The 24219-nt window shown below is 26.8% G+C and overlaps 1 protein-coding gene across 7 annotated transcripts; it reads left to right on the forward strand.

Annotated features, from left to right (window-relative positions):
* The first annotated feature begins 229 nt into the window (after positions 1 to 229).
* LOC132943872 (protein dopey-1 homolog) lies at positions 230 to 23741 on the forward strand. 7 transcript variants are annotated; one of them, XR_009664377.1, is made up of 26 exons: positions 230 to 707; positions 7593 to 7683; positions 9805 to 9991; positions 10072 to 10237; positions 10300 to 10665; positions 10731 to 10872; positions 10937 to 12448; positions 12517 to 12637; positions 12709 to 12838; positions 13218 to 15434; positions 15516 to 15699; positions 15779 to 15909; positions 15981 to 16134; positions 16362 to 16487; positions 16549 to 16803; positions 16935 to 17064; positions 18551 to 18722; positions 18802 to 19013; positions 19084 to 19236; positions 19309 to 19504; positions 19634 to 19645; positions 19945 to 20091; positions 22642 to 22809; positions 22872 to 22977; positions 23070 to 23318; positions 23474 to 23741. XR_009664377.1 is itself a non-coding variant. In XM_061013003.1 (25 exons), the coding sequence occupies exons 1-25, from the start codon at positions 652 to 654 to the stop codon at positions 23259 to 23261; spliced, it is 7323 nt and encodes a 2440-aa protein (XP_060868986.1). In that variant the 5' UTR covers positions 230 to 651; the 3' UTR covers positions 23262 to 23741. The 7 variants fall into 7 exon arrangements, 6 of the variants coding, with proteins under 6 accessions (XP_060868986.1, XP_060868990.1, XP_060868989.1 ...); XM_061013003.1 differs by having other exon boundaries at positions 19948 to 20091; positions 23070 to 23741; XM_061013002.1 differs by having other exon boundaries at positions 231 to 707; positions 23070 to 23741.
* Positions 23742 to 24219: the final 478 nt, after the last annotated feature.

Genomic DNA, 24219 nt, shown 5'->3' on the forward strand with positions numbered 1-24219 from the left:
AACTGATAACAATTTAAAATCGAGAATCGTTATAAAAAATCGTGCAACAGATTACTGTAATAATATGAACAATTTTAAGAATTTAATATGTAATAGTACAATATGTTTTAATTTATTGATTTTAAATTTTAACAATAGATAATATTGTACAAAAATACAAAATACAACTAAAATAGATGTTTAAAATGTAAAAATGAGCAGCTATAACAAATTTCGGTATAGTTTCTGGTTGGCTACACTGAGATTTTATCTTTTTTGTCAACTTTCAGCTGATTTGTCATCAACTCAAGATGTACCACGAAAGAAGTTTACTGCTATAGTGTACAGTACTGACTATATAGTGACAAAGTGCAATAAAGAAAATTGATATTTGTATTATTTTGTTATTATATTTTTTAGAAACAATTGTTTAAAATTATATTTCAAACTGTTTTGTCTATTATCGTTTGTAAATCGCGTGACCAGCCGATGTTTTCATTGATTATGATTAATAATTATATACCGTGCATTTGAAATACGTATTTTTAAATTTGTTGAGTACAACGAAATAAATAATAGCGACGATGTAGTTATGTAATTATCTATTACAAGTTAAGAGCTTTACCAAGTCGCAGTTTTTTTTATTTACGGATTGAGATATTTGCTGTTACCATGGGGACAATAGCCACCGAAGAGTTTGATCTCATGAAGGATTCAAAATATCGAATGTAAGTAGGCTGCTTATCTATAGTTGACTAACTCTATTGGTAGGTGTTGCTTTTTTTATTGTATAATATAATCTGGAGTGTCAGTTGTATGAGTCATTTGGGTTCTTATAAATGTGTACATGTATCTACCTTAATTTGTTTGGTGTAAGCTGAGTCACTTAACATTTTCAGTAATCTATTTTATAACTGACAATTTGTAATAACTTATAAGTAGAAATAACTGAAACATAACAAAAATTTTGTTAGACCATATAATTGTTTAAAATAAAGTAGCTAGGTAGTCCATGAATTAAATACAGACTTGGGTATAATTTCCTGTCACTTGTATCATTTAAATGTATCTTTTAATCATACCTACCTATTTATTTTCCTGTTTTTAATTACTCAGAATTTAATGTTGAAACAAAGTATCTGATACCTATTTATAATTTTGTAAAGGATATATACTATTTACAAGGTTATTAACTAGAATTAACTTAAAAATATAACAATGTAATATAAGTGGATGTGTTGCCAAATATTTATATTTTTAGTCGTTGAAAAAATATTACTTATCAAGTACTTATTAATGTTAATCCATACAGGTATGCTTTATTGGATCTTACAAGACTTATATTTATTTAAAATTGTTTATTGTTAGTTAATTTTGGTATGTAGTAACTCGTAATGACTTTTTAAATCTATAATAATATTGTTAATTGCGTACAAACTTAGTATTTTTGCAACTAGCTAGGTATTACTGACTAATAAATATTAAATTCCGATTTTACTTATATTAAAGCTTTTATGATGAATAGCATTTTTGTTAGAATGTTGATTAGATTTTATTGTATTATTTATATAGCTACCTATTACATTTTTATATTATGTTATATACTAGTATATTAAAATAATATCATCTATATTATTATTTATAGTTAACATCTAAACACGTTTTTACCTTTTAAATGTATAGGTACACATTACAAAATCTAATTAAACTATTAGGTATTGTTCTGCTATATTATGTCTCCTAATTATTAAGACAAGTATTTAAAACAAAACATTTTCCTTCCCCAATGCCTGATACATAAATTTGAATTGTAGGTGGTTAAAACCCTTAAAATTGTTTCAAATGAGTCGTTATTTTAATTTTTTTGATGCCAGTACACCACATAAACTCAATCAAATAAGTATCAACAAAAGATTTTTTTCACAAAATGTAATATTTATATATTGATGTGCACAACAGTTTAGTCAAGTTTTAGTTATTCAAGATAGGACGTCAGTCATTGTAGATGTTAAACTTATAACATTCATTGTTCAAACATTGTGGCTTACAATAATGTTTGGACTGAACTTAGCAACCAAATGCGATTACTCAAATAACAATAAAACTTATCTCACTGAATATTTTTCAAGATACTAGAATACAAATCTAACAAAATAAAATTACCAAACAATATAATTTATATTATGTATAGAAATGTATATAAAGAACTGAACATGCTACCTGTTTAAAAAATGTATCTAAAAATTACTGCTATATATTTAAAAACCACAATTTATTACAACCAATATTGCATGAAGTAAACATAAGATATGCAAAATACAATTTTATCATTAATAGATCTAAAAAAAACCCACATCTGGTAGATATTTTGATATAATTGGAACCAAATTATGTAACAAAATAGTAAATACCATGTATAATAAACCTACAAATTAATTTATTCATAAAATAACATTTTGCAAGGTTTTTGGAATTTTCTGATGAATTAGAAAATTAGAAAAATAATACTGTATTCATTTACTCTAATCAATGTAAAATAATTTAATTTTAATCATGTATACAAAATAGTGTTATTTTTTTTTATAGTTTGTTTCAAAACTCCTGGGCCCCCACATAACAGTATATTAAATTAAATTAAATAAAAAAATAAAAAATAATTAGATAAATATAAATCTATACCCATTACCTATATACTAATATATTTAATGGGTATACTGGAACACATGGAAATTCTCATTTTAAATTTTAATATTTGTAGGGTGCGGTATATAACAAAACAGTACCAATTATAACTATAAATTATAACGGTATAAAATTAATAATACAAATATAAAATAATACAGGATTACATTTTGGTAACAATGTCAAAATCAGTCAAATAAAATATCAGTTACAATATTTTATGAATACACATAAGGTACAAAAACCTACCTATAACAGCATTATGTCAAAACTATTAAAAAAATGTCATAAAATTATGTTATTATAAAAAAATTGTATTTAATTTAAAAAAATGTATCTTACCTGTTAATAGATCGGTACCCGTACATAATATAGATAATCATCTTGGTAGGTCACATACTAAACAAATACCATTATAACTAATCTCAATTGTTTTACTAAAATAAATTGTAATAATTATAAAATAATAATACCTTCCACCTGCAACCTACCTATGTATATAGATTTTATTTATTTTAAATTAAGATTTTTGTTAAGTATTATACCTTGATTGATACTTATATTTATTTAAGCTAATATTTAAACAAAATATAGTTGGTACCTAGCTCTGCTTAATTGTAATAATTAGGTATCTAATTAAACAGATACATTAAGTATATCTTCTCGTTTTCCTCCTTGGATTCTATATTATTGTATATTATTTATGTACCTATGTGTGTTTTAGATTATTAATATCTAATTTTATAGATTTCCTGAATCAAATATAATTCACAATTTAAAAACTAAATTGGTGGGTCATTTTCATGTATCTGATTAATTGAACCTATTTATAATAACTAAGTTAATATAATATAATATAATATACAGAATGGGTACCAAAATCACTTTAAATAATACGACTGATTGGAATATAACTGATGATATACCTATTTATTTATTAAAGGTATTTACATTGAATTAATTATACTAAATTATAATGAAAACCAGTTTAATTGGAAACATTAAACCGCATCATAATATAACTATTATTATTATTTAACAAACATGTTATTTTAGATTCTGAGTAGAGCAATGGAATGTATTGATTTTATAATTTTTTGTGTCTGTTATCACAATTTATGAATCATTAAAAAAGGTTTTGATTTTCAACTTTAAGAGTGTTTCTGGTCGCACATGAGATCATGTTGCCTGTTGGTAGTTTGGGGGGGGGGGGGGTCAATAGTATGAAAAACAAAATACAAATTAAGGAAAAACGAAAATTTTGAAAAAATCAATTTTGTTTTTTGGTGTACTCAAAGGCCGTTGCCTAAATTGATGCTTAACGCTATTACAAAATTTTTAGGTAAGAAGATTATCTGTGCTTTAGCGTTGCCTATATTTTTAAGCAAGATATAAGTATGTATGTCATTTATCAAAAATTAAAAATGCTCATATCTCGCTTGAAAATGAAAATTTCAAAAAATTGGCAGATATTGTTTTTACCTAAAAGTTTTCTTTTAGGTCAATTCACTATAGTATCAAAACTAACAGCACACTAGTGAACGATAATTTCTTATATTGTGCGTGTGTAAGACGGAGACAATAAATGTATGGGTAGCGTCCTCTTAAGAATAAGGATTACTTAAGCTAAATTTATGACTCAAATGAGACTTAGGCTTAAGAAGAGGAAAAGTATTACTTAAATTAAGGTTGGTCAAGACCTACCTTATGTATTGCTTTTAGTTATTACTACAAATTTTATTTTTTATTTTTTAAATGATCAAAATTAGCTTTATTCTTAAGCATTGACTAAGAATACAACGCTTATTCAAAAACGAACAAGCCTATTCTCTGTTCCAATTAACAGGGTTTGGTGACCAGTTTTTGTTCCGCAATGGTGAGACGCCGTTAAATAGTTACTGGGTTCTTTAAGAGTTTTGTTATAGGCTTTAACCTATAGCTATTTAAAAATAATAATGATACATGGACACATTTTTTTTTATAATTATTTATAATTCATAAAATTACAAATTATCTTTTAACTAGTTTAAAATGTTAAATTTTTATAACTAAAGCTTACATGTACAAGGTTCATCATAAGTATTTAATACTGAAACCAAAAAATCTAAAAAGCGTATAAACACAATTCTTATTTATAGAAATTTGAAGTTCAAATTTGGACGAAATTAGATATTTAAACACAGAATAACTATTTTAGTTATTCTGTTGTAATTCAATAATATTATTTGGGTACTTGAAACTCTTGTGTGTATTATTATATTATATACTTACTATAACATTTTCAAATGCAATATTTTCCAAAAAATGTAGGTATTTAACCTAATAAAAGATTTTTAAGCTTTTTATACAATTTGATTAACACATAAACCATTTTATAAAATTGCATCATAATCCCACCCATTTAAATATGGTATTCTTGTACTTATATTTTAATAATTTTTCTATTAAAGTGCAATTTTTGTAGATTTTTATCTTAAGCCATCTATTTAATATTATCATATATTATGCAGTTATATTATTAATGTTGACACTGTATGGTTTATTTTAGCACTTTTGTTCAAATTAAATTATATTAAATAAATATAAAATTATATAATCAAATTTAGGTGGGTACCGGAGTGGGTACTTATAAGTTTTTAAACCTTTTACAGTTTTTTTTAGGAATAATATTAGTACAAACAACTTATTTGTTCCATTTATTTTTTTATATTAGAAAATTACATTGGTTTGTATTTTCAAATTGTTGATTAAATCATGATATAATTAACATGGTATGATCGCAAAAGTCCAGATTTGGTTCAAGTCTGCCCAATACGTCATTTGCTTACCCGTATTATCAAATTGTCATTTAATTATTATTACTATACACTAAGCTATGTCATGTGCTTACCGAAAGATCTGACCGTCAAAAAGTTGCGATCATACCTTGTTGTTTATATCATAGATTAAATATTACTTATGTTTTTACATTTTTCAATAGGTTATAAAAAAAAATATTGAAAATGATTTATTTGTTGTCCTTCTATGTTTTATTTCAATCTATATGTTCCTACAATGTTATTGTTAGGTGATTTATGTTTTATCTAGTTTAATTAATATCGATCAATGGTCAATAAACTAATACGAAAGTAATGTTTTTTATTCCATTGGTCAGTAGGTATATTATTTTATTTTTGTATTATGTAGCCCCTGAAACAAAAATATTAAAATTAATTAAACTAACCTAACTAATTTTGTATTGAACATTAATTTTAATTCTAGAATAATCATAAAACATTTTTATTTTGCATGTTATAATATTAGATTTTGTGTGAAATGAGGAAGGTATTAATTTTTGAATCTCTTATGTTGTTTTTACACTTAGTATTAAATAACACTATTTAAGACAATTAAAAAATCCTAAATAATATTTATCATCAATCAATTAGTAATTTCATAAGTATTATCTTTATGAGAGACCAGTCTGTTAATTCCTCAGTTGTTTTATTATGCCAAACTCTGAAAAGTAAGAGAGCCTTACACGTGCATAAATAGTTATAAACTATAGAGTTTTGTTCAAATTTTATAATTATCCTCCTCCAATGTAAACTTAATTAATATTTTATAAAAAAATGGTATTTGGTACAAAAATAAAATATATTACTTAGGATGTTGGTTGTACCGACATGTATTGTTTCAAAATACTATCAATATGATATATCTAACAGCAAATTTTACGTTCAGAAGAATCCATTTAACAATTTTATTTTTAATATTAAAGTGAATTAATTTATAATACAATTTAAGGGTAAGTGTGCTATCTAGGGCCCTACTTAGCTGAGTATGATAATTCATTTTTAAACTTCCAAGTTTGAGTAATTGGAAATTGTTGTGTTTTGTAAATTTTAGAATACTATTAACTTTCTTCAAAATTAAAATCCTATGTGGGACCTTAGATAATAATCTTACTTTTAAGTTTGTTAGTTATACCTAGAACTGTTAAAACACAGTATTTATTTATTTTTTTTTGTAGAATTAAATAATACTGTAAAAAACCTTGCAGTAGGTACCTTAAATTATCGGAAATTGAACACAGGTTATAAAAACACAGTTTTATAAACTATAAATATATTATGAGCGATTTTAAAATGGCTTAATAATTTTAGAAAACACTTTAAAAACCACAATAATACGAGAATTATTTTAGAATAAATTAATATTTAAAATCATACTACCAAACTGATATATCTAACATAGAGTCTAGAAATAATTTTAGTTTAAATAAATGTAGTTGTAATTCATAGTAAATTTTGCACAAATTAAAATTCTTAAATATAAAATTAATTTTCTAATAATATTAACTAACATTTATTTTTTTTATGCAACCTATGTAAAATAAATATGTATATACATGTATAATACAAATTCACATCTCTAGAACTTAGACCCATTCCACTCTAACATTAAACATTTTAGTAAAATGGATCCTTCTAAATGTCAAGTTTGCTATATTACGCATAAATAAGAATTTGAAGTAATATGTCTTCTTAACTACTAATATTTGTCATTTTAGCATGATAAATTTTCTTATGACCAGAAAAATATTTAATTCAATACTTTTGTAAACACAATATAGCAATAATTCAGCCTTGAATCTTATTTTTCCTATATAATTACTGGATCTTGTCAATCCAATTGAACGGCCCTATAATATTGTTATTCATAGTTTTTCACTTAGTATTATTATGTTTTGAATAATATTTCAGTAAAATTGTTTAAGCGTTGTTGTCTGAAATATTCCATCATTTCCAAGGCTGAACTAATAATTATTTTCATTATTGCAATTGTTCTTAAACTGAAACTAATAACATTAATAAAATAGTTTAAAATGTTGTTATATTATTTAGTGATCTTTTATATACTCATATATATAGGTTTGTTTTATTTTTCAGGTATGTTAATGCTGTTGATAAAGCATTGAAGAGTTTTGAATACACTAGTGAATGGGCAGATTTAATATCTGCCTTAGGAAAATTAAATAAGGTAAAATTATTGAATTACTAAATACATCTAAACATATCTTATAATAATATGTATGTTGGCTTGCATTGATATATATAATATTATATTGCCAGTTATTCATAAATATATTTCTACATAGATCTTAATATCTATATTATATACAGGTCACGCAGTGCCTTATAGTATTTGTCTTTGTGGATATTTTTTTTACCAACTTTAATTTACAAAACTTTTATAGTCCAGATGAATTTAAATCAAGTGTTGTCTGAAATACTGAAAAAATATTATTTTATTATTAAATAGTCTCAACTCTCAAGTACAGAAAATAAGTTTTTAATTTTTAATATATTACATTTGGATAATTATTTCAAATAAGTATTACTCTAGAGCAGTGGTTCCCAACCCTTGGGCCAGGGTCCACTTACTGGGCTGCGGACTCTGGTCGAGAGTCTAAGCAAAGGTTCAGCAAATTTTAATTGGCATCAACATCAAAATTTTATAATTTTATATGATTTTTTACACATCTAAATTTTTTTTCATCGTCTTATTTGTTTGTGTTTATATTTTATACCAGTATATTAGGTAAGTAGTCTCAAAGTCTGTTTTACATAATTGGTGGTCCGTATAACTAAAATGGTTGGTAACCACTACTCTAAGGAAATATTTGTGTAGTTAAATTTGAATAAAAAATAAATAAATTTGTATGTATTTAAAAAAAATATTAATTTATATCTATTATACATGTTTAAATAGGTACTCATGTACCCAGTATACTATCGAAAATATTACTTAGTATCCACATGACTAGGTATCAATTGGGTTAGGTTACCTATGTAACTAATATATGCCGAGTCTATCCTTCACGATTTTCATTATAATGGTGATTGGGAACTGCTTGTTTTTTTGATTTTGTCATTGTTAAAATTAGATATTTTTTTTCACTATTACTTTTTGTGTTTAGTATAGCTATTTTACTAGTATTTATAGTTAAGTCCTAAACTATTATTATAGAATTAATATTTGAACATAATATTGCATTTATTATGCAATAATATTATATTATATTGTACAGTATTTTATTCAACATAACTTATTGTTAATACTTAATTTAATTTATATATTATACTCTGTGACCTGTGTAAAGAAACAATAAAACTAGCATTATTCGTAAACTGGGATTTTCCTTATTTTTTTGTTAATTATTTTAACTTTTTTATTTAATATTCAGGCTTATACTATAAGTTTTTTAAATAAATTAAATTAAATTTTATATTTTTCAGTAGTCTTATTCCAATTCATAACATATTTTTACTTAATAATATTCTCTTTTTATATTACACTTATATTTTGTATTTGGTAAAAAAAAAACTCCTGCCAAAGATACAATCAAACCTACTAACTCCTAATTTGATGTGGATATTTTTAGATATTACATTTGGTGCCACGCCTAACCAGAAATCAATAATAATATTGTTTATTTAAAGGAATTAGGCTATAGCTACATATTACTTTAGTGACTATTGACATTAAAATAGTAAAATAGTGTTACATATGTTTGAACTTCTGGGTAAATATTTACATGCCACAAATAATAAAATCATATTTTAATTTGATTAGTTATTTTTGAAGGGACCTTACAGTAGTAAGAAAGTTAAAGGTCAATATATGAAATATAATTTTTTTGAACTATAAAAAATCAGTTAAATAATTTGAATAGCTGTATTGATGCCAACAATTTTAAATGCCATTTTTTATTATTATTACACAACATAATAGTGGTGGACATATCGAATATATACAAATTATCAGAACAATCCTGATTTTTGAAATCCGAATATGCTGATTAATGACTAATTTTTATATTCTAATAAATTTAATTCCATAACATATTTTCATTACAATAAAATAAAATAATTTATTTTATGATGTATTAAAAATAGTTATAAGTCACATAAAAACTAAATCCATAAATCTGGATGATTTGGGAAATCCGGATAAGAATTTGATTCAAATCCGGATTTAGATATCCGGATGTTTGGGTAATTCAGATATTCAGATTTCACACCCATCCCTAAAACATAATATATTATATATATTTACTTTTTATGAATTATTAATGTTCTATATTTTATTATAATACAGGTGCTACTAAGTTATACAAGATATCCTGTAATACCACGAGGCATAAAAATTAGTAAACGTCTAGCACAATGTATGCACCATGCTCTTCCTTCTGGTGTTCACTTGAAAGCTCTTGAAACATATGACATTATATTCAAATGTATGGGAACTAATCGTTTAAGCCAAGACCTCTTTATTTATAGTGCAGGTTTGTCAAAAAAAAACTACGAATAAGTAAATAAAATATTAAGTTATCATAATTAATTACATTTTTAAAATTGTCATTAGGTTTATTTCCTGTAATGGGTTATGCTGCTATGAATGTTAGACCGGATCTCTTAAATATTTATGAAAATCATTTTGTACCCTTGGGAGAGAGATTAATACCAGGGTTAAATGGTTTTCTAAGCGGAGTATTACTTGGCTTGGAAGAAGGTTCTGATTTTTTTGACAGGTAAATCTTATAATTAAAATCGAATATTAAAATTTGTAACCTTACAATGTATTTTATTTCAGGACAAATCGTTTATTAGACAATGTATGTGCTGGTGTTGGTGCTCCAATATTTTTTAGTCACCTATGGGAATGCTTAGCTAATAATTTAGCAGTTCGACTTCCTGCTATTTTGTATATACTGTCTCGGTTTGATCGAAAATTATTAATAGAAAATCAGAGTCATATAATGGGTACTAACGTTGATACAATGGTTACTGCCATATGTGCGTGTGTACAAGATTCTATGGTTTTGGTTCAAAGAAGTGGTTTAGATTTATTACAAGTTGGATTCCCAATGCATAGCACACAACTATCCAAAAGCGATATGATTCGTCTTATTACAGCATCTTTAGTAACTATACTCCGTAGAGATATGTCATTGAATAGGTATTACATTTTGGTACATATATAATTTAGAATATATGACCTATATGGATTTAATTTATTTTTAGGCGTTTGTATGCTTGGCTCCTTGGTAATGAAGTTAATTTAACTTTATTAAGTTCAGACCATCCTTTAGTAAAATTAAGAAAAGCAAGAGAATTAACTACAGTAAAATATTTTGAAATATATTCCAGAGACTTACTTGTACAGGTATTACTTTTTAAAATGGTATTAATTATTATTTTAATTTAATAATTATTCAATGTTTTTTTAGGCTATAAAAATTAAACTTCATGAAGCAACTGGTTGTAAGCCACATGACTTACGCCCATATAGACTTCTTGTGTCTTTATTAGATAAAACTGAAATTGGTCCTGTAATTCTAGATGATATTTTGTATGAAGTTTTTAGACTTCTTTATTTATGTTGTCAAAAAGACAACAAAATTGATAAATCATCTGAATTGATAAAATCAGCAAATTTATTATTTAGTTCCTTGGAGCCTAAATATTTATGGGAATATACAGGTATTATGTTTTCAAATGCGTGTCAATCACTAACCAGGATAGATCCATGCGAAGAAACATCTAGCGTTGTTAAATCTGTTGGTAGTGGTGACTTAAGCCTTGTTGAAATATGCTCTCTGACAGATTTCCTATTGGATGCTATATCATTTGAAACTTTTACTGAAACTCCTAGTGAACATTTACTTGAATTATTCATCCACATTGCAAGTACATTAACAGATAATTGTGATATGTTGACTTCAGATCAAGCAAGCACATCTTTAATGTTGTTCTTAAAAATACTGTCTAAAGTTCAACCAACATTAATACCACAGACAGATTTAGGATATAGCTCATTGGATCAAACTACTGAGCTGCCAAAAAAAGCCACTGAGCCCGGAAAAATTGTCCAATTAAATGTGGATACGCCTAAAATAAGTGGTGTGAAAAGAGCTCAGTCCCCAAAACTCAGAACTATATCTGACACTTCAAGTGTTCAATCTGATTCAACAATTGTAGCAGATAACCCGTCAATTGATTTACATTCAGATACAACTAGTGGAGTATTTGATGGCGATTCTTTGAATTCTGCTATTTTGATGCAAAATTGCAACCAAAAAGAACAACAAAGCATTTATAAATCTTGTATTAAACAATATGAAAAATTTTTTGTAACCTTTGTTTATGGTGTACGAGCAAACATTGGTGAAACCAAAGGATTAACAGTTTTGATGGATGCCTTAAAAGTAAAATCACCGCAAGCAACTGCTGAGGATCGAGCAAGAAATTTAGAAGAACTTTTAAAAACTGTGCTTAATTTACAAAAACAAACATTTGATGAAAATTATGAATATGAAGGTACTGATGAAATATCCCCTATGACTATCCTCAATAATAAACGCAGTGCTGGGCTTGAGTGGACAAAACCTGTTATGTTAGCTTGTAGAGTATTAGTAGACATATCAACATTTCAAGCAATTCCATTGTCTGATTCAATGGCATCATTAGTATCATCAATTGATATAAAAGATTTAAATAATGATGTTCTACCAGAATGGTTAAAGTTAATTATTGTATGTTGTTGTTGGTTGGGAAATACTGCCCCTTCTCTACAACTTGTTACTATTGGAACTTTAGTGGATATAGTTGCACTCTGTCGAAGCTCACAATTGCATAGCAAATCTAACGAATCAAGAAATGGTGTTGTGTCACTAGTCCTGTTACCACTATTGAAACCTTTTCAATTATATTATATTGAATACCATACAAATGTTTTTCATGTGAGTTTTCTTTAATTTATTATTATTTCTAAGAACATTATTATAATGATCTATTATATTTTTTTTAGGTTATTGCACATTGGCTTTGGTTTCATTTGGCTAATCCATTATATCAAGTGCGCTGTGTTGAACTACTTTATTTATTGCAGAGCTCTTTGCATTCAAGTGATATTGTAGAAAATTGTATTGGTATGCAGAATATTTTTAAATTTCAAAAGTATCCATATTTATAATTTATTTTCATTAATATTGTGATATAGGAGAAGAATTAACATCAAGAAAAGCATCTGAATTTCATAAATTAAATGCTTTCAGAAAATTTTCACTCTTATGGCATGTAGGCCGAGAACTTGCCGCAAATTCTCAAAATGTTGGAGACATGTTTTACAAGTAAGCCAATAATTTTTTATTCTTATTATTTCTATATTTAAATTATCTATAGGTCTTCTGTTCAAAATGAGATCAGTACCGGACGGCAACCAGTTTTCGTTCTTCAAAGGTCAGACACCACTACAGCGGCCTGTAAAGTTGTGTCATGTGACGTTGCCACGCCCATGCGCACAACTTGGCCGCCTGGTAATGATCTCATTTTGAACATAGTATAGTTTCTAATAGAATAAATTTATTTTTTATGCTTTAGAAATCTTTTGTTGGCACAATTCAAAACTTTAAATCATAAACAAAATATTATGTGAATCATCTTTTAAAATATCTAAAATCTTTTAAATTGTCTGATTTAGTAAATAACTTTTTTTTTTATTATTCATAGGTCAATGTTGAAAACATTAGATAATTTAGAACTTGGAGAAAGAAATGCAATAAAAGTAGAAGCAGAAGGATGGCTTCTACACTCTTTATTAAGAGGTGATATTAGCAGATTAATAGATCCTCTTATACTATTACTACTTGATCCATGTACATCAAGATTAAGTGTTCTCCATGCCAAAGTTAGTCCGACACAAAATAATGACGCACATGATTATTCTGAAACTTCTTTAAATGATCCATCTGCCAAAATTTATGCTATTAGTTCAGTTGATGGAAATGTAATGTATCATGTAGCAGATAAGTGTAAGCAAGCACCAAAAATTGCCCCTAGCCGCAGTAAACGTGTGTTTGCTATTACAACATTAGCTGAACAAGATTCTTCAAACCTTTTTAGCCGTTATGTTACTGTAAAAAAATGTCAAATGATGACTCGATATGAACCATCTTTAGCAGAAATGTCTGAATCTCATCATAAAAACATGTCTTTACTCCAAAATATTTCTGTTTTTGTCAATCCATTTTCTGTTGATCCTAACGTTACTAACAATAATGAATTTGATGAAGATTATTCTGAAGAAAAGAAAGAAAGTTCTCAATACTCCATGGATATGTTGAATAAAATTAAACGATTTAAATCAAATGTACAAAACACGGTACGTCGTTCTCCTAAGAGAAAACCAGAAAGTAAACATATTCAAAAATCTGTACAAAGAACTGGATCCTATTCATCCCTTGATTCTATAAAAACTAACCCAGTTATGAATTCTACAACAATGATGTCATCAATTGATTTGTTACACTTATCATCCATATCAGACACAATATTTGCTCGAGTTACTGATGGCGAGACATACCGTAACAATATACGAACATCTGCTTCTGCAACTGATATGAATGGCCATTTTACAGAAAATGAGACTGATTTAGTTCGGAGCTATTCATTTTGTGGAAATGAACAAATCAAAATTGATACAGATGAGTCAACACCTGCTGATGAATATTTCGACCCTTCGAAGTCTGAAGAAACGTCTGTTGTACGAGAAGTTCTTAATAGTGTGCTAGATGCTGTAGTAGATGAAACACTTGTGCCTTTAAATGATGAAGAAGATGATGATGATTTGACTGAAGTATCTGAATCAATCAAAGAAGATATTTCTATGGCTCCACCTGAGTATAACATGGATGGTAATGTAAGAAATATACACTCTCATCTTCTGTTATATTGTGGAGTTTATGATGTCCAACGAACATTGTATGCTTTCTGTACATTAACAAACATGTTAAAAACAAATGCCCGTGCACTTTTATGCGCTGCTGCTACTACTTCTGTTCCTGTAAAATCTCAGATACTAAAGTTACTTTCTAGACACAGAAAATCAATGTTTGGTAGAGGATTTCATGGAGAAATTGATATGACTGGAATACCATATAATCGAGGCAGTAGCATGTATTTAGAATTACTCATATCCATTTGTCTTTATTATATCCGAAGTTACTATCCCAATTTAGGACAATCTAAAATCACACAAGAGGATATTGCTGGTAATCGTCAAGTACAAATGTCCAGTGTAGAACTGCTAAGTCTTATTTGTTGGGAATTAAGCGGTATCGTAAGAGATAGTGGACGAGGTTTAGCATGTTATTTAGCTGAATTACTTGCGAGATGTAAAGCACAAAAAGTTGCATTGCACTGTTTGTTAAGTAGTGTACTTGAAAATTCTGGTCCTGAATGTAAAGCTACCAGTTTCACTGCAGAAATATTGTCTTTTAATAATCATGATCCTACAGATCAGGGATCTGTTGAAGGTAGAATGAATCGTGAATCTGAAGCATTCCAAGCTCTATTATTAAGACTATTGCTATCACTAATCATATTAGAACATGAAGTTGATAATAGCCGTCATCGTGGTAACAATGTGGTAAATGATTCCTATGCAGATTTAGCTGCTGATAACGTAGAAGGCACTGACGTTCGTTACTTATCCGGCAGACCAATTCCTTTGCAACCAATGTTTGTTACTGCCTTAGTTGCAGCCTTACATCCATCTGCTCGAATGAGACATTCCCATATTAACTGGACATCACTTGTAACATCTTCATTACCATATCTTGGACCAGCCTTGGTGAATGTTGTCTCTGTGACTGTACGACAACTATGTGCAAATATTGAAACATTAGCAGAAGTTTATGCTGATAACACAAAAAATGTTAATTTGAGGTAATAATATTTATGTAAATAAATTGACTAGTTCATTTTTGTATTATTCTTAATTAATAACCATTAATTTGTGTATTTTAGATTACCAGCAGATTATGCAATAACACAATTGGAAGCTCTTACTGTCCTATGTCATTTTTGCCTTCTTGATACTGGTCAACCATTTAACCATCCTTTAGATCATAATTCTACGGCAAATTCAAATACTCCAGCTCAGCTATTCAATAATCTTGTTCATGTCTTTATTCCATCTCCTCTTTTAGCTGTGAGTAATACATCATTAAATTTTCTTTTTTAGTATTTAATATTAATAAATGTTATTTTCATTTTTATAATTCTCAAAGCTCCAAGATCAATCATCTAATGATGAAACTGAACCTCAGTTAGGAGCAAGAAGATCTTTATTGGCAATTTTGCCAAGAATTGTAGCAAGTGTTTCATTATTATGGAAAGCACTTTGTACTGGAAAACAAAGGTATACCTACCATGTTTAAGTAAAATTATTACTTATTAGTTATATAATAACTTCAAATCAATTTATTTTAGTGAAAATAATGTGGCTGGATGTCCAAGGTTAGTTAAAGGCCAACTTTTAGATTTATTAAGTCCAATAGCAGAACATCATGGCAATAGCTTTCTAACCGCGTTTTCAATTGTATGGAAAGAGAGACGATCGCGCGCATCTGTATTATCATCAACTGTAAGTCAATTAATTTATTTAGAAAAATACTACAAATTATTATTTTGCATTATTTAATGTTCTCGAAACAATATTTATGTAACTAAATTTAAGTTTGATTATTTAATGTTCTCGAAACAATATTTATGTAACTAAATTTAAGTTTGATTATTTATTTAATCAGTTATCACAAGTATATATTGTGATTAATGTCCTAGCAACATAATAAAATATTCTTTTTCTCTTAGATTGTACCTGAAGCTACAGAAATGCAACAAGTTTTAGTACAATTATTAAGTTCCATAAAGTCAATGCCATTGGATTCATTAATACAAACTATTCACCAAGTTGTCAAACAACCATCATTAAGTCAAGTAATAACAATTTTTACTAACTTATGTATGGTTATTATTAATATTTGTATTATGTTTTCAGGCTGGCCAACAAGATACACAAATTAGTATTGAAGTGAGCGTATTGGAATTATTTGTTCATTACGTCCAGCTCGCTCCTGGTCATTACTTAGCAGAAACATGGCAATCACTTCTTGGATTACTCAAAGAAGGAATAACATTATCACCTCCTTCACAGTTTATGTTATTATCAGTATTAAGTCAGTTTGTACATAGAGCTCCTGCACCATTAGCTGATCGTAAAGATCAAAAAGATCTCCAAGATATTACAGCTAAGGTAAATATAAAAGTACAGTTAACCTGTTTGATAAGTACTTTGTTCTTATCACTATAATTAAAACATTTGCAATACAAATTTAATTTGAGAACACTTGATGATGAAATGTCTTCTTTTATCAATGTTTTTAGATGGTTGAAAGCTGTTCTCAAATAGCTGGAGCTTGTTTGGAACAGAGTTCATGGCTAAGAAGAAATGTGTCTGTAAGAGAAGATGAATTATCTGCAGCTAATTCTATTACCGAAAAAGATATAGAAAAGGGTAAAAATTAATCATTTATTATTTACAGGTTTTTGATTCTGATGTTTGATGAACCTCCTATTGATCTCGTAATGATGTGTTTTTTTTTTGTATTTGTGTAAACAATATATGGTTTAAAAAATAGTCTTAAGATTTTCAACTTTGTGAGTGGTTCCCGATAACAAATTGGGTGTAATTGGTACTTTTGAAAGGTCAAATTTGAAAATCCCCAGTAGTTTTCATAAAACGTTAGGATAAACAAGAGAAAAATTAAGAAAAAACAGGAATTTTCATGCAAAACCGGTTTTGAACAAAATCGATTTTGTCATTTTGTATTAACTCAAAATCAAGATACTTGAATTTTTATTTTTATTTTTTTTAATGTCACCAAAAAAAATTTGCCTGGTCAGAGAATTTAAAAATTTTATAAAACGCTCCTTTTAAGTTTTTAGGGGAAATTAAAAATAAATGCAATTCCACAATATTATGAAGTTAAAATGTTTACAAAATTTGTCAAAATAAATTTGCAATTTATCATATGAAAATAAATAAAAAAATATATTTTTTCTATTCATATTGGGGAAGCAGATTAACAAAACGCGCTATGGTGGAAACAATTTGTACCTTCCGATTCGGGATGTATAGATATAGTTTTATATTGGTTATTTTACTTTTTATAATAAATGAATTTCGGTATCGAAACTTTATACGATTTTATAGTTAACTGTATACGTTGGTAAGTATAATTTCTACTTTTATTATCAAATACATTTCACTTAAAGCAAAATATATGCAAAATGTCGGGAAAATACATACAATCTCCCGACTCCATGTAGGGGGGAACCCGCCTAACCATCAGTACGATAGGCATCGACAGCGCTCTCAGTGTTAATTTGTCTTCCCAATAAGATTTTTAAATTTAATACAAGATTCCCCATAAGTTTTCCTACCTTTAACAAAAAAAAAGTCTAAGGCATGTCAAATTAATTTTTTATTTACGTTTGAAGATCAAATTTTTATGACGTTGGGTATTTACCCTTAAATTAATGATTTTCTCATTTTGTTGTAATTTAAAAATGATTAACCATGGATACTTTAAATGTTTGCCAAATGTTTATATTTACAGTTTCTATACGTGGTATAATTTGAAAAAATATTTTTACTCTAGATATTTATGGACTTTTAGTTTTTTTTAAATATTGATAAAAAAAAATTTCACTGGATTAAAAAGCTTGAAAATGTAGTACAAGGTTCCTCATAAGTTGTTATATTAGCCAAAATAATAAAGGCATATGTACAAATTTATTTTTATAAATATTTATAGACGTCTTCACTTAGAATAGTTTTTTGTGTACAATGATTATATTATATCATTGAATTCAAACTTAACACATCCATTATAGTGATCTACTAAAAACCAACTTGCTCTCCTTTTTTTTCATTGTAACTAAATTATTTATAAAGTTTTTAAAATGTATAATTAAATATATTATATAATATTTTTTAGTTGGAAGTGGCAGTGGAAGCAATGCTCAGTACAGTATACCAGCCCAAAATGTGCTAGCCCAACTTCTTGCACCCTTGTTAGATATAACATTTGGTAATCAAGAAAAAGAAAGAGTATGTACAATACTCACAATGATCATGTATAATGTAACGCCTTATTTGAAAAACCATACGTAAGTGCCTATTAAATTTAAAATAACTATTTAAACAATATATTTAATTTCTTATTTATATTCTGTTTATAAAATGTAGTAATAAAAATATGCCAAGTTTTCATGCGTGTTCTCAAATCTTGGCCAGCATCAGTACGTATCAATATACACGAAAGGCTTGGAAGAAAGATGCAATGGAACTTTTACTTGATCCAACGCTATTCCAAATGGACGATCGCAGTATTCAATATTGGAAAATTATAATTGATAATTTAATGTCTCAAGACACAACAACTTTTAGAGATTTTATGGGTATATTTTTATTTTTTGTGATAAGTTATCAATTGTTATTGTTATTTTTTATATGTGTTTATATTTTTAGGTCGAATTAATATGAACCAAGCAAACACCTTAAATTTATTTTCAAATAGAGAACAAGAATGCGAGCAAAGAGCCCAATTATTAAAAAGACTTGCATTTGTTTTATTATGTAGTGAGAAAGACCAGTTTCATAAACACGTTCCTGAAATTCAAGGTTAAATTTAAAAAAAAATGCTTCTATTCAAAAGATTTTTTTTTTAAATTACTGTTATTGTTTATTAAATAGAAAGACTAGTTGACACTCTTCGTATGCCTCAATCAGGACCCGGTATTCACGCGCAAGTGTTCCTATGCTTCAGGGTTTTACTTTTACGTATGTCTGGTCATCACATAACTTCTATGTGGCCAATTATAGTTAGTGAAATGGTTCAAGTTATGATTCATATTGAACATAATTTAAGTGCAGATTCAGAAGAATTCAGGTATGTAGTAAAATCATTAGTATTAAGTATTATTTGATGGTACAAACTATAATCTTTACTTTTCCAACTAAACAAATATATTGTTTTTCTGGGGTATATGGCTGATCTTCCATTTTTGGCTTATGGCAGGCGAAATACCAGGTATGTTTTATGTATGCTTATTGCCAGTTTGTTGTGTGCTTTTAACATTTTTGTATATTAACATAGTTCTAATAATGATTTTGAAATCTATTACCAAGGTTAAGTCAATGTCGCTGCTTGAAGGTGTCTTGGGTTAAATCTTTAACTGATATTCTTCTTTATTTCTCATTTTTAGTAAAAGTATTGAAAATAAAATAAAAACTAATAATGCTAATGATTAAAAAAAATTAATCAGTGTTTCTTTTTTTCCATTCTTCCAAAATATTTCCAATTCTTCATTTCCTTGCTCATTATTATAGTAGTGAAGAAATTAATATGGCTGATACCACTCTTAAATCAAATTCATCTTCAAGACGAAGAAAAAAATGGAATCACCGAAACAAGTATACCTTGCAACCTGAGAAACAGAGTTCATCAAACTCTAGAAAATCTACTGTTATTGAAAAGTAAGTTCTTCTAATGGTGAACAAAACATCAATTGGGGAAAAAGAACACTTTTTAGTTTTTATGTGCATACTCAACAATGTTCACAGGTTATATTTTAAAGAAAAAAGAAAACCTTATAAAAAATTACATTTTTTTTTTAATTGCCTTTAACAATATCCAATATTGACTTGACCTTGATCAATAATTATAGTTTGGTGTGTGGAAGTATGCAATTTTTTTAGCTGTATTAATTGCCTGTAGAATTACTTAATATGTTGGAATTTATTTTTAAAATAATTTGAGTTAAAACTAAAAAATTTTAATACTGAATTGTAGAATAGTTTATAGGTTAGAAAATATATCTTATAATTTAAAATATAATACTTTAATTTGGTAAATACTAATGAGTATTTACACATATTACTCATATTAGTGATTATGTTTGTAGTTTTATATTTTATAAATAAATACCTAACACAGTTGATTTAAATTTCATATCTTCAATAAACATAATTATTTAATTTTTAATTATGAAAGATATAATTTAAAAAGGATGATTTAAATTGAGAGATATGTATGATATATGATAATAAATTAAATAGGCAACTTTTTAATTTTATTTATTTGCCAATAAATGAGTGAATTATTTTTAGATTTTAACTTATACCAGTGGTTTCCAACCTTTTATGAGCATGGCCTTAAAATTGCAAATTCAACTTTTCTTGACCCTTGGAAAAAATCATAATAATCGTAAACATAATTCTTATTTATCAATACTAAATTATAGTATAAAATATTAAAAAATAGAAATTACACTTCCTCAATCATTTTTGTTATTCAATTATTTGAGGAATACATATATATATATATATATATATATATTTAATATTTATCATAAATCTTGCTGAAATTCCGGGGAGCTGTAATGCAAATCGCGGTTCTCTCCCCGGTCCTCGATAACACGGAAAAAAAAAATCATACTGAAATAATATATGAATTATGCACTTGTGAGTCACTATAAAAAATCTCTGCATCCTGACATTGGGAACTGCTGAATCAAACAATAGAAAACCTTAAAAGTAATAAATTAATTCTCCAAAAACAATAATCTATTAATGTTATTTCTTGTTATTGGCTTATAATTATATTTATTGTTTACATTTATAAAAATCTTATAAAAAATATTTAATAATTTAAAATTAAATACAGTTAGAAAAGTATAACAACATTAGTTATTATTTAATTGAAAATAAAATATAAGTGTTTTCAATAATATAATAATTATCATATAAAAAAGTGCTTACACTTGTTGCAAAAATTATAAATTTTATTACTAGCTAATAAATAATACTGTATGGATTTATGCTTTTGGTTATAGCAGTTAGCATAATGCATGATTTAAACCATTTCATAGAGCTTAATTGATTTTTGTTGATCGAAAGTAGAAGCATGAATATAAATATTACTAATTAAAGTTGCTAATACTTAAGTTCATACATCATACATATTGTATTATAAATATTAATTTAGCACGAAAAGCATACCTTGGGAAGAGAACAGCATTTTACCTTGGTATCTATTGATACACAAATTGTTCCGAAATTAAAATCATTAATTATATACTATATACATATTAAATATAAGAATACTCACGGTGTTTTAAATTTAGTTTGATTATCATTTTATCAATTTTGGATACCTACTAACAAATTAATTTTTAAGTATCAAGAATTGATTTTTGCTTATAGAAACTGGTATAACAGAATACATTCTTCAAAAAACATTCTGATTCTTTAAACATAAAAAACAACCTAATAAATAAATATTTAGTTCTAATTTTACAATTTAAAATAAAAATATCTCTTAAATATCTTCATTTCAGCTTATGAAATTTATGTTATGTTTGTAGATTCATTATTAAATGTATGTATGTGTACGCATAATTTAATACTGTTTTTGGGGAGTTTTAAAATTAATTTTTGAAAAATTTTATCTTAAAATTATTTATTAAATAAAATGTTATTATTTTAAAAAAAAATTAGAGAGGAGGGTGACAACCTTCTAATCCCACCACTGATAATAGGTACATACTCTATATTATGTACTGATAAATTTTAAGTTTGATTAATAATAAACTGAATACATCAGTATCTCAATATTTGTATGTCAATAAGTCATTAAAAAATTTAATTGGTATTTTAAGTTAATTAAATAAATAAACTATTGCTGTATTATATTATTTTTTGGTCAGTTTAAACAGAAAATTAAAACTGTTGTTTCTTAGTTTCCAATGAATTTATAAAATAGGAATTAATAATGGCTAATTTTCAGCGCTCAAACTTTAATGCATGTTTTAAAATTAACGCAGGAGCCGTAGGTATTATAATATAATTGATGGATTTATATTTAATTTATTAATTTACGTATTATATTATAGTTAAAATTATACACCTATTCAGTTGGTTAGGTATTTTAGGATTTTGAGTTTTAAAGAGATTAATTAATATTTTTTTATTCATCTCTGAAATATTGTAACAATTAATTTAAATACCGTGTTTTATGAATTTCAGTTCACATATACGACTGCTTTCGGGACTTGATTGGACATGGGTAGTTAACAGCAACAACGGTCTTAATGCCAGCAGTAATCCACAGTGGTTGCAACTTCAACTAGCCGCAGTTAAACTTCTTAGTGTTGCCATTCAACTTCCTGCTGATATTCTACCTCAATTTCAAATGTAAATTGAGTTCATGTTATTTGATTACAAATTGGGTGCCTAACATATAATCATTTTTGTAGGTACAAGTGGGCTTTTGTTGGACGACCTGAACTATCACAAAATGAACAGAACCCAGTAGAATTTGTCCCCCATGTTTTAAGGATAGCAAAGATAATGGATTCAAAAGTAATTTTATTATGATATAACATCAACATGAATATAGTGCTCTCTTATAAAAATAAACATATTTAATAATTTTATTTAATTGTGTTTTTAAGTATGGGAGTCCAATAGAAGCATACCCAGATACCTTGTTGCCAACTGGTTCAACAGCTCGCTCATTGCAAGACCTCCATCCTTTTTTTTCTGCTCTAAGCACTGGCGAGCCACACCCATCCCTAGACAGTTCCATTAGTCAACTAGAGCAAGAGCTTGAGTTGGATTTCCTAGAGCCGATACCGTCCAGATAGGCTGATGTTAGTCTGCCTGAATTCACCGTACCTACGACAAGCTGTGATGTTGTACATGTAAATAAAATTAAATTATTATAAAAAAAATTAATATTGTTATTTTTGCAATGATCGTTTTAATGTGAAAAAATATTATTATTATTATTATTATTATTATTATTATTATTATGGTTTTTCTGATTGTTAAAGTTTTGTTTCTTTTTTTATTTAAGTTGGTGATACGATCATTCCGTTCTAATTAGTAAGAGAACACACATTTTAAAACTGCAAACTCCTAACATTGTAATTTTCTTTTTGCAACTACTTAAGTAAATTTATTGTAGCAAAAAAAAAAAAAACACTTGCTTTGAGCACATAAAACATTAACTTATTAAATTCTATGTTACCTGTTATCGTTGTTAAGTTTGTCGTATAATAGGACCTCGAGCAATATTGTATGTATAATGATGCAATATAATATAATTAAGTTGATATAATTAATTTATATTCTAATTTAATATCATTCAATAGTCATATTCTTCATAAATAGGCTTAATTATTTTATTTGTCATGTACATTGTAAAAGTAATTTTATTTTTTAACTAAAAATCCATGAATGTATTCCTTAAGACACCTTAGGTATTTTAACATTAATCAGTTGAATTTGATTATGAAAATTGTGAAATGGTGATTTTCTAGTACAATTTCATTCATCATTTTCTTTTTCCTATCTTTTAGAAAAATTGATGATTTTTTTTATAGTGTTAAAAAAATCGACGCATTAAAAAGTATATAAATATTTTTTTATTTTTATTTTATTTATTTTATGTTTTACATAATCAATATTATCCTCTATCTTAAATATTGTCTTATGTTATTATCTAGAATCTAGATTGCTATTGCCACAGATTAAATGAAAATCTGTGCTATTACCATGTGAACTCGACCTGATTATTGCTTATGTAATTATGTGTTAATT

Source organism: Metopolophium dirhodum, chromosome 4 (genome assembly GCF_019925205.1).
Source record: "Metopolophium dirhodum isolate CAU chromosome 4, ASM1992520v1, whole genome shotgun sequence".
Lineage (NCBI taxonomy): Eukaryota > Metazoa > Arthropoda > Insecta > Hemiptera > Aphididae > Metopolophium > Metopolophium dirhodum.